Consider the following 12874-nt stretch of genomic DNA (forward strand, 5'->3'; position numbering starts at 1 on the left):
TCCTTATCCAGGTGATATATGGTTGACCTCTCCATTAGAAGCCTCTTACGAGCATGCGAATCCATAAAACATTCTAGGAAACTTACACGTTTATTTCATTGATTGTTTTGGCTGGGTTTGGTTTGTGATTGCTTTTCTCATGATAAAGAACTTGCAAGGACTTAGAATAAAGTATTGTCGCAATTCCCAATCTCACGAGGACAGAACATCTGGCTCGAGCTGCAGGTCAATCTTCTCGCGGGCTAGAAATGAAAGAGAAATTTTGCAGCAATTAAAAGAACATCAAGGTTTGCATTTAAAATACAAGGATAAAATGGTCATACCATCTTCTACCCAGGTGAAAAGAAAAGGGGGGGGAAAATGGTCATACATACTCATACTATCCATATTAAAAAAATATATAAACAAACCATCATGGTTCATTTTTCTCTTCCAACCTTACCTTCACAAGCCCGACCCGGTTACAAGGGGGGCATGAACTAAGATTTAACAATATCGTACACGTGTAAAAACCTTACCTTTTATTCCGTGTGTAAGGGTAATTGTGACTCGTCCACTATGTTAAAGCCTGTTTAAAGATGGATTACAGTTATTTTCTGATCCAATTCTGATTCTTGGACTTCAGGGCCTCGTGTAAAAACTCATGTCGAAAATTTAAGTTGAAAGACCGGAACTGTCGTGGTGGCAGAAATGGAGTGAGTATCCATGCATCAGAGAATACAGGACGCACATCTATGCCATCTCTACCAATATAATTGAGTGACTTCTTCAAGGACTCGTGGTCCTAGAGGAATCTGGCTAACAAATCTCTTGGTTATAAGTACTGATATCATAATACAGCCCCAACCTACTCAAAAATGGCCACTGCTTGAGAACCTGGATTTCTGTATAGGACAGTAACAGGTACCATGTATGCCGATCATACACTGAAAACCTCCACCCAGAGGATGGATGTAAGCACTTATTATCTTCGAAAACCAATCAAACTTTTAACTGCTCTTGTCCTGTGGAGTTTCACAAGTCGAGTGTGGAACGCCGAATACCCAATCAAGAACATTGAGGTACTTGGAGCGAAAAACCTCCCTCTCTTGAGCATAACAATGCATGATAATAGCAGTTGACAAGCTGAAAATAACCACATCAGCTCTCTTTACTCTCTTGGGCTGTGGCAACAAACCAGTATCTGCCATGCAAATGAAGAAGCTTTCGAGAGCTCGTGCAAAGCAGTAGAGTGATATTTCAGTCCGTCTGCTCTTCTTTTCGATTGCCAAAGCCAGACCTGTAGGAAACTGCTTAAAAAGGGAAGTACGTTATTAATATAACAGATCATTCTAATCAATCCAGGCACTAAGAAATCTAATCTGCTGAAGTCCATACATACCATTCCCATAGCGACCATTGGAATGTTACACCACTTGAAAATCCTGAACAGAAAGCATGTCCACATCCTAAACCACAAAGCAGACAATTTTAAGTGACGAAATCATACATGCTCAAAAAACCCCACCAGGCAGATTAGAATCAGAGTAGAAATACTGTTGAATAGCAAAGAAAAATTGCTTCAACCTGCTTAAATGAACAGACAACAGAAAAGGTACATAATATTCTACAACATCCTGCATTCATAATCCAGCATAAGCACAATATAGGAAGAGGTAAATTTTATATTCCAACTGTGGTGTCTTATGTGGCATTATCTGTTCACAGTAAAGACAATCAGATTGGCTCCATTGCCAACTCATACAAAGGAGATACCCAACACTTAGTTATTAAGGGATAGACTCAGATGGAAAGAAATAGGTACATGTGAATTTGTTCAAAGTAGTTACTTGATTTTAGAAACATAAGGACTGCAGACAAAGGAAGAAACACTTAGAAACAACAAGAATAATAGCATCCAAGTTCACCTGAGTGCTTAAATATTGTGCAGAAGAGACAACATTAATCTAGAAGTTTATCTACAGGCATAATCAATAAAGTTCTGCTCAATTTATGACGAATTAACCACCAAATGCAATTTCCAGTCTGTATGATGACAGTGCATGTGAAAAGGAAAATGAAATGTCATACCAGGCAGATGAACAATATGCGGAGAGAAACAAGCTTGATCGTGCAGTGCCAAGGAGACCCTTCCCCAAAATAGTAGCGGGCCTGCACAATGCTCACCACAAATGCATGCATATTTAGAAATAAGAAAACTATAAATCCAGCAGAAATCATTCCAACAGAAGATCATCAAATTTGGATTAAAACACATAGAAACAACATGCACTGCACCTTTTCCATACGCATCAAAATTTAGAACAGAATAGAAGAAAAAAACATAAAAAGTACCAAGGAACGGAACAAAAAATTCAAGATGAAATAATCAACAGGAAGAAGTAAAGCACTAGGTAAGCCCTTTCCTATGGTTATATATCATCATCAACACAGACCCATACAAAGAGTATGTGAAAAGTTGCAGCATATACTTCATGGAACTGCTCAAAAGGGAACCTAAGCAGACTGCTGTACCTGGAAAATTCATCTAAAATGGCTTTAGATGTTTGGAATTCCAAGGACTGTCGAGACAGTTCCATTCAGTAACCAGAGTCGCACAGCAGAGAATTGAGAAAATAAGCAAATCAGCAATTTTATTGCCAAAGATGCACAGGGTAACAGAAATAATTGGAGTAATAGGCACAAGTAATTCACACCTAAACCAGAGAAAAAAGTCTAGAAGCTACAAACAGATAAGCACTGTTAGAGGTTCTGTCACCAAGTTAAGAACTGCAGTGAATAAAATCCAGATGCAAACAAAGCCTTAAGAATTAGAAGAAAAACAACCATTATATTGAGTTTTTATGTATAGAGAGGAAACAGAAAAGCCAAAGGAAACAGACATAAGATTTGTTGGAAAGATAAGAAGGGTAAAGCGGTGCCAAAGGCTTTCACACAAGCAGAGTCTAGGGGGCAGTTTTCCTATGCAATCTTACCACAACAATTTTTGCAGACTGTCAACAATTGAAAATAACTTGGTGGATGCAAGTTAACTCATCTAAACACCATCACATCAATGCCAGAAAGGTAAGGCACAGTGAACCTTTGCCAAAATACAGAAAGTTCTGGCAACAGGAGTGAGAATTAACTGTCTAACATCAAATTCAATTTTTACTTTTAATTTTTCCCTTCATCCTTCACACCACTACTGCTTTCCTGATGCAAACAGCATCACTGCAAGAACCATCCAAGCTTCAGAGACCACCCCTGCCATTCTTGTGGAAAGCCTTCCAACCAATACAAGTATCATAGCCCTACCAGAACCAGAGCTCTTTTCGTGGTCTTTGTTGGAACTCCCAGTGACATTACACCATTAACAAAGCCCAAAGTTCAACAATGAATATGTTGCTGGACTGCCACTCTTCAAGCATGTGCATGAATGTTTACAGTCTTTACAGCCCAATCCCTTTGACTTGCCAGATTTCTCCTTCGATTTTGTCTTGGCCACCATCACATGTTCTTCCCATTACTAATACCAAAAATTATACAAATATTTGATCATTGCTTCTTTTTCTTGGTATATTTTGATTTTCAGTTATTGCTAGGTCTTTGTTTCTGTTCTTCTGATTAGCTTACTAGCCATTTTTTTTACTGATGTGGTGGTGGTGACAGAGGGATTCGGCTTCTGATGACGATGGTTGTCAGTTTCTTAAAGAAAAACGTCAAGTATATGATGGGATGGAAAAGCTCTCAGGAAGTGCTCATTTTTCCAGCTCCAATGCAACATAGTTTTAGGACACAGTATCGGAATGATTATCTTCAGCATGGAAAACTAATATGGTATCGTACAGGCATCAGCTGGGATTGGCAGTCCAAACAAATTTGCCCTAAATACTGTAAGTAAAGAGGAGAAATAAAAGAAAAAGAACACCACTCTTGGCACCTTGATCCCAGACAGCACCTAGGCCAGCACCTCGTCATCTAAGCCTTAGGCACCCGTCCACTACCTTGAGTTGCCTCAACACCTATGGGTGGCATGGCCATGTTCAATAGAGGCCTTTGGATGCTCCGATGTGGAGTGATTTGATTCAGAAGTAAAAGAGCCAGAGGCGAATCTAATTAGCGTGAGGAGAAACGGCCAGGAAAGACATGCTTAGTTTAGGCCTTCTATCAAGTATGACCTTGAACGGAGAACCGTGTAGCTAATTCCATTTAGTAGGGACAAGGTGGAGTTTGTAGTTTGAAATATATAGAATTGCAAAATCTATTATAGACTGAACACTCAACTGATATTATGTAAGTTTTGAAGAAGAATTGTTGCTCATGCAGAAGATACCAGCAGCTGGACATACTTTGTATAAATTAATTTTACAAATTTTCACCAAAAATGGATCATGAAAATCAGTTCAACTTGTCATTCTTCACCGGCCGGGCGGGCCGGGGGGGGGGGAATGAGGCAAAAGTAAGTTTAACATGTCATCAATTATAGGAACTGGCATGTACCATGTGATAGAGTTACCTTTTTAGGAGTTCTAGACGATGTACTATTAGCGCAGGAATAAAATATACTGGAATATAGACCAGCAATGCTCTTCCATAGGCTTGAATGAAAAAGGAAATGACATGCGCTGCACAAGATTGATGTCCATGTATAATCTGCAAAAAAATTGAAAATAGCATCTCACTATTGAAGATTTCACAACATCAGCAAAGGAAATACTGGGGAATAAACTGCAAATCACAGGGCAAATTGGTAATGCAGAAGTGTCAAACAAGTACTTATCGAAAATTGGTACTGCAGTGAATCGCAATAAGCCCCTATAACTGACTCAAAGAAGAGAGAGACAGAGCGAGCATTTAAAAGAAAATGACACTAAGATTTAAGGCATAGTTGCAATTAGCACACACAAGTATCAAGCCAAAGAGTACTTGGAACTTATTGCAGATGTGTCCTTATTCAATGTGTTCAGATCATGTGAAAATGTATCTCTTGTTTGTTGAGAGGGGATGGAAGGATTTTATTAAAGTCAATTCTCAAACAAGGCATATTTTAATTCCTTGTATGGCAAAGACTCGGAGATTGGTCAAAGGCCTCATATTATGGATGGGAGCTGCACCTGCCAGGGTTGCTGCTTATGCTTCCGTTTTGTCTAGCAGATGCCATCGCTGTTCCCTAGTCTGTTTTGTCGGTTGGATTCCTCCCTGCTCCCATTTTGAGTAAGTATTGCAGGATAGATTTTAAGGCTTCAATCAGTCTGAAAGTGGGATCCTAAACCAGGGAAAGATACTTACGATACTTCCAAAGCATATGAAGGGTTTATGGGTGTGCCGAGCAGGTCTAGATCAGGTTAAGGTGCTGGGATAGGTCCGATATAGTAAAAAGTCAAAGGCATAAATGAAATCAACTCACCCGCAGGCTTTTCCCTTTACTGATTTCACTATTAGGTCAGTAAACTGCTTTTTGAGCAGATTTGAAGAGAAATCCATAACAGCCAATCAGTAGGTCAGGTAGGGTAGAAACATGGATCAAGCTGGAGTCTTGAACAGTATATGGTGTCTCATAAGGGAGTAGAAAATTTCAGATTGGGCTGGAGACTGAGGGAATGAACTTGGGAACTTACACTCAAAATATAAAGTAACCATGGAAAAGCAGCTTGGGCAGCAAAAGAGCAGCTCAGTTGAAGGGTAAAACTTCTAGTGGCCCGAAATTTCGATTGGGTCAAAGAACACCAACAGAATGCAACCTCCCAGGCTTCCCCACAAGGAGTTGAATGGATTGAAAACCAGTATGTTCCACCATACATCAAACCAAGAAAGACTTCAAGAGAAGCGGACTGGCATAACAGCAGTAGCTGTCGAGCTGGGAGCAAAAAAAGCAAGGGCTATTATGGTCCATTTGGGTTGCTTATATAGATTGAAATAAAAGAGAGCATCCAAACACCAAAATTGGGAAGTCTCAAAATAAGAACCGTTCAACATTGACTCTTTAGTTGAGTCACAAGACACTGTCAGTCAAACCTGTCATGAACTGATGACAACTTAAACTAGACTGACTGAACTGCCCTGGTCATTATAATACCCAAAATAAATTCATAAAACATCTAAATATTCAAAATATAATTAATCTCACTTTGGAAAAAAGGCAGGGGGGGGGGCAATTTTGCTATCCAGTCTTACCCCCAACAATTTTTGGGGAGAGGCTGTTTGATGCATAATCTCATTATTATTTCAGTTAAAAAAAATTTTTAAAATCAAAACAGTACCTCAAAGTTTTAAAAATAAATAAATAAATAAATAATTGTATTAGTTAAATAGCAAGGAAGACCTCCATCTAGAATAGCATATTATTTTATTTAGCATAAATCATTACAAGCCCTTTGGGCTGATATTCCAATTTTTCAAGTAAGCTGTACGATGCAACAAAAATGGCATGAGGCTTGGCAACGAAATTCTGGTTGCTTACAAGAACCCTAGGTTCTTTTTCATTCTTTATTTATACTTTCTTTTAATGCAAAATAGGTTCTGTCACAGGTTGGGCTATAACCATTCGTTGATTAATCCCTCTGATCAATCTCAGATTTTTCTTTTCTTTTTTTTTTTTTTTAAAGGATAGGTATCAATCTAGGATTTGATCCATCCTCACTCTCAGGTTTACTTTTTCGCAGGGGTAACGTGGTTGATCACAAAAACCCTTTCAATTCCTGATTGAACTAATCTTGTGGATCCCTTGTTTGATATCAGTTTTTAGCCAAGTTTCATAGCAGCCATAGTCTGATCTCCCAGGCAGATTAGGTCCATCCTTGGGGGTATACTAGGGGTTCAAATGAGGTGGACTTGACCCATGTTTTTTGGGCCTTTCTGAACTTTAAGTTTGCTGACACTAAAAAAAATCAGCAGGGTCTCCAACTTCTCTATTTTAAATTTGGTTTTTTGCTTTACATATACTTCCAATCCAACCATTTGGTTGCTTTCACACACTGGAAATAACTTTAAACTGTTGAAAGGACAACTTGGTTTAAATATTGAGCCTGTTCTAATGGTTTAATATGAGTTAATTGGAAAATTGATATCTGAGTTCGAGAATTTGGTAATCTTCTATTTACTTTAAATCAGGCTGTTGGATCTTTGCCCTCATGGGCTTTTACTCTTATCTCGCTGTGAGGGAATCCTTGCTGACCTTCATCTGAGTAGCTTGAATTTTATGCAAATTATTGGGTTGACCATCTTAGGTGACCCTGGTTGTTTTAACTTTTTGGGTCCCTTCGTGGAGCTTTGCAGTTGCTTCAATAGCATTCCATTAGAATAGAATCAGATCAGGGCTCCGCGCTCTTCTGTGAGATTACAATTTGAATAAAAATGTTCCCCCATACTGGAGCATCTAAAGGCCTCTTGTACATGGTCTGCTACTTGAAACAACTTTTGCATTGATAATTTATCACATAGTGGCTCTACCCCAAAATCAACTCTAATTGGCTAATTCTTTATTTTATCTTTCCTTGTTTTGCAATACTACCATATCAACTACACTGAGTTGATGAGTTGATATATATGATGATTCAAAACTCCGTAACATTCTGCACTATACATCATAGCCAGTCAGCATAATTACCGTATAAAATTTTCCTTTTATTTTAAAGGAATAGATCACACAACACACTAGGTGCACCTTTCTATGTCATCCATACTAGAATTCAAAGTGTAACTTCATCCTTTATCATCCTTCCAATTTACAATCAAGCTTATATACCTAAAATTATTACTTTGCTGAACTCCCTCTTATCAATTTTCTCCACCTCATTATATGTACTAAACATCATGTAATCCATTTTGATATCTTAAAACCGTTTGATCTAAGAAGGTTGATCTCCATAATTCCAATTTGCCAACAATCCCTACCTTTGTTTCATGGACTAAAACTAAATCATCTGCAAAAACCAGATTTTGATGTTGCTGGTTAAGTTACAGGAACCATGTATCGAAAAGGTTTTTTTTGGTGCCGGTCCTCAGAGTTGACATACCAACCTCCTCCTTTATCTGGCTTAGAACTGGCAAAATAACACTGGGAACAAGAGAAATATATTATTTTTTAAGCTACCCCCAAAAAAATGTCACACAGATCAACTGGCACCAATAGTTTATTCAACTTCTAGAGACAGGTAGAATGCTTGACTTAAGAAAGGAGACAAAAGAACCATAAATTTAAGGAAGACATACCGAGCATGGTACTTTCATTTGAGGATCTAGCTTTATGTCAACACCATTGGACTTGTAATACTTCTCTATCTCTTCCAAGTTGGTGAATGACATGCCGGTTGCTATTTCTTTTACCCCTTGCAAGATAACCGAATCCTTGCCACCATGCTTATTAAGAAAAGATCTGTATGATGAAGGCAGACTGTCTTGCCTTAATACGTAGGCTGACCTGAAAAAATGAAATTGGTTATTTCTATTTTGGGATAAACACAACTATATTGAAAGGAAGGAAGTGTTACACAGTTGTACATAGAATAGAAAGCAGAGACTATAGAGGCACAACAAGAAGAACCACCCCTCAGATGGATCAACAAGAAAACCCATCTAAATACAAGAGCGATAGGCAACTGCTCATAACAAAATAGAATCCCCAAAGCAGACTCAAAACCTTTGAATTCTTAGCCAAATCAAATTCAACATGGATTGCAATCAGCTGCCTGCCTGGTCAGATTAGATCATTATAGTGCCAAGGAGATTCTTTTGAACCTGTCATCCAACTAATCACATTTGCTGTTATTTCATTCCACTATACCTTGGAAGCTAGAACTTGCTCAGCTAGAGATTGACTCCAAACTTTTGAAGCTATCAATTCAGCTCTATTGTTCCCCAGATAGGACCTGAGAATACTCCAACTAGACAACTTAACTTATATACCACAATCTAATTATTCCTCCAATGCCTGAAGGCCCAGGATTACCAACAAACCGCCCATCAGTGCTGAGTTTGGGAACCCTTCCAAATGACGCAGCGACATAGAGTTTCTTGTCAATTTCCCTCTACTCATGAAGGGAATTGAATACCACCCTACATAACTAGCTGGCGGAGATCTCCTCAAACTAGTATTCACTTCCCAATGAGGTCTGAAATCTTTCTTCTTTACTATGCCCTCTAAGAGAAAACGATATTAATAAGCAGGCACATGTGACCATAAGCAAAAATCAACACCTAAGAATATTGTGAGAATTACTTCCTCTCAGGTGTGGCTGTAGAGACTATAGGCCACAAAAGAATGGTCCCAAAAGAGGCACATGTTTCTCTTTTTAACTGAACCACAGAGGGTAATTTATCCTCAGAGATGAAATGGGTGTTATGATGAAGAACGGCTCCCAAAAGAGGCTGTTCTCAGTTACTAGCCATTCAGATTCCAAGGTTGCAGAGGCTTGCACCAACCACAAGAGGTAGTGTCCTAGTGCAGCTCTAAGAGATTAAGAACCACAATGAAACCCAAAAAGTAACTGATTATAATTTCGAATACAGAAATAATGAAATATATAAGATGAACTGGTTTTACCATTGAGATTGTCTTGCTCCCAACAAATATCCCAGTGAAGCCATATCATTCTGCAGCGGCAACCGGGGAAACATTGATAATTGTGGATAAGATTTCAATTTTTGAAGTGTTTATATCATTCTCCTTTTTCTTATTTTGTGTGTGTGTGTGTGTGTGTGTGTGTGTGTTTGGGGGGGGGGGGGGAGAGGGGGTTTAAAGTTTATATTACTTTTACTTAACTAGAATTAAAAATATAAGGTAATACTTTTATTGGAGTGGATAGTATAGCTTGAATAACCAACCTGTCAATGGTTGTTTGTTAAGATAAGTATATGGAACTACTAAGGATTTATTAACCATTGCCTTTGGCATATGTTCCATAAGTATCAGTTCCAAACAACTACAGAAAGTGCAACAAAATGATGGAAACAAGGAGAAGAAAAGGGCGGAGGGGGGGGGGGAATGAGTGGAGAGGAATAAAATAAGCATCCCAAAAACCTGCTTCCCTCAAGTATCCACAAAATTGTAACTGGAACAGATCTTCCATATTTACCTTTTCGTTCTAACCCCCTACTTTTGAGTCAGTCAAGAGCACCTCAGACCAAGTAAAGGGCAACTAAACTGTGATCAAAGGCTTCTATAAGATATGTCCAACACTCCGAGCTTACAGCACCTGAGTAGGAGGTGGCTCACTGATTCACAACCATTCTCACAGACTCCAGACGGTTTCTGAATTCCCAGCTCCAGTTGATTAACATATCAGTCATCAAAATTATTACTTTGGCTGACCAAAGAGAACAATCTGCTGGCAGGGTGTGTTTAATTGCTTGATTTGGTTTCTCAACAATTGGATATCCAATTTAACATTAACAACATCCCTGCACTACAGTGTAAATCCACCAAAAAGTCCTGAGTTTCACAGCTGAACTCTAGTAAAGATGATTATTTTCAACATTTAGTTGCTACCAAAGTCATTACGCTCGTTAATCTGGTTGAATCAACACTAACAACATTCCTCAACTATACCGTCAATCCACCAAAAGGTCACAGGGTTTCACAATGAAACTCTAGCAGAGACATTATTTTCAATAGTGCAGACGCTACCAAATTCATTATGCTGGTAGTGGGATGAAAATTCAAAGGAAATCACGATTACAGTTCTCTATTTAAAACAATATAAAGAATTACGGCCTGTCAAGGGGATGAATATAAATATCCACCTCATTCAAAAATCAAATAATCAAGGACAGACTTTCAACAAGAAACTAATTGTAATTCAAATTCAAATACCACTGACGACGACCTAATATTAAACCAGATATGGATTTTGCAGAAGGATACATACAAAATCTGAGAAGCGGAGAGGCACATTAGGAAAATGTCGCCATGCTCCCATGTCAAAGGTTTACAGATGCGTCCAAATCGTTTGCTCTTTATCCCACACCTGGAAGCTAGTACAGCAGCTCGCATAAGAATGTATATGGCCAAGCTTGTGTGCTGTGTATTTGGTCCTGTCAAAAGCATCGCCGGGCCTGCAATAAGCCCAGCCAACAGTGCCCTCCACCTTGCCGTCCTGATCCAAATTGAGATATAAGTAAGGAGAGCACGTCAAACACAAATCTCGTTTTGCTTCCTAAATGTTTAAATTAATATAAATCGTCCAGAAAATCAAAGTTCTGCGGTTGAAATTATGATCCAGAATGAGAAGAAGCATAAGAATGGTTACATGCCTACGGTGTCCTCCCAAAGCAGCTATGCATTCATCTACAGAAACAAATGTACCGGCAAAGGTGCCAAGGAAGAGGCCGTATCTGATAGTATCTTTAATGGCTAAAACGATCATCTCCCTGTTCGGAACCGCTCCATCCTTCCTGAAACCGAAGGAAATCAATATTCACAATTACAATCAAATCACCACAACTGTTCAATATTTTAACTCACCTAGAGATCGAAGAGGACCTTCCTCTTCTCAACCGAGCAAGGATCGAGAAGGCCGAGAGGCCACCTTTTAAACCTGCGCCAATGGTAAAACCCTTGGTAGCAGCAGCAATGCATCTGCGCAACTTTGCCCAATCCTTGCCATATCTCAAGTCGGAGCTAAGAAAGGAACAATAAGAAGAGGAAGAAGGATCAGATTTTCCACAATGAGGACAGCTTTCTTCGTCCAATGAAGTTCCGTTAAAATCCCCATTGTCGCCGGAAAAGCATCTTGAACAGCCGATCGGTGTATCAGTTCGGTCGCAATGCAGAGACATGGATGCAGCCACGCCAATTAGAACATCAAAAAGATCATCACCATTTCATGAGAGCTTCGTAGTGCAGGGATTCAGAGACACTGAAGCGGAGCCCAAATGTAGAAACTAAAAACGGGTGGGAACTGGCAAGTTTGAAGCTGCTCTGTTCGCTGTCTACGCGAAAGAGACGGAATCTTTACACTTCACACGTTTCGGGTGTTTTCTTATCCTACTATTTATTCAATCTAGTTTGATTTAGTTGCAAAGACATGTGTGGCCCTGGGCCTTGATATTGCATAATTTGCATTTGTGACCAATTTGACTTGTGAGTTGTGACATGAAACGACGAGGTGGTGTTCTGGGTTTTGATCGAATGTATCTTGGGAACGTTAAAGCAAGACTCAGATCTGGAAATTGGAAGGAATGCTCTTCTTGTTTTTGGGGTAGGAATGCTCTTCTCATTCCTTGTTATCAGAATAGGAAAAAATGACCTGGAATACATTTTTCTAACCTAATCAAAACAAGCATGAACCGATATGAACACGTAAGAATTCGAGAAAGAAAATGAAACACGTTATTATGGTGGACCACTCTCCAACTAATTAATAAGGCGGAGAATTGAAGTGTCCAAACCCCACCTGAATTAATTGCAACTGTGAACTGTCCGTGGCCAATCTCGTAATCTCAATGTTCTCCTCATAGACAACTAAGTTAACCAGCATGCCGAACAGGTCGTTTTGGCATTCAATGATGCAAAATTAGAAAAAGGAAGAAAAAAAAAGAATGAATTTCATATTGGAAGTATGGGAAAAAATTAGAATAATAAAAAACTGAAAGAAAAAATATATTACTTTTTCATATCTTTATCTTTATTTTTTGACCTCCTTCAAAAGGAGATAAGAGCTGGCCAATTGGAAACAATTAATAAGAATTAAAAAGTTTGATTTTCTTATGGAATAGACATATCAATATGTGTGGATCATACCATTCCTTCCACTTCCAGTTCCTATGTTAATAGGGATGAAAAAGAAAAAAAAAGTAAAATTCTCTCAGCAGATTTCATTTTAACATATTTTTTATTTAATAAAATAAAACAAGTTGTGCCAATGCAGAGCTATTCTTGTGGTGAAACCAACAC

The 12874-nt window shown here is 38.7% G+C and overlaps 1 protein-coding gene across 1 annotated transcript; it reads right to left on the reverse strand.

Moving 5' to 3' along the window:
• Positions 1 to 13: 13 nt before the first annotated feature.
• LOC149009108 (uncharacterized) lies at positions 14 to 12221 on the reverse strand. Its single transcript, XM_089160772.1, has 8 exons — positions 11444 to 12221; positions 11233 to 11373; positions 10848 to 11075; positions 8194 to 8401; positions 4499 to 4635; positions 2071 to 2151; positions 1382 to 1448; positions 14 to 1289 (listed from the first exon to the last, which is right to left on the reverse strand). Exons 1-8 carry the CDS (start codon positions 11755 to 11757, stop codon positions 990 to 992), a joined length of 1476 nt encoding a protein of 491 aa, XP_089016898.1. The 5' UTR covers positions 11758 to 12221; the 3' UTR covers positions 14 to 989.
• Between the last annotated feature and the right edge of the window lie 653 nt (positions 12222 to 12874).

Source organism: Hakea prostrata, chromosome 7 (genome assembly GCF_041222555.1).
Source record: "Hakea prostrata isolate BN-2017 chromosome 7, UWA_Hpros_2, whole genome shotgun sequence".
Lineage (NCBI taxonomy): Eukaryota > Viridiplantae > Streptophyta > Magnoliopsida > Proteales > Proteaceae > Hakea > Hakea prostrata.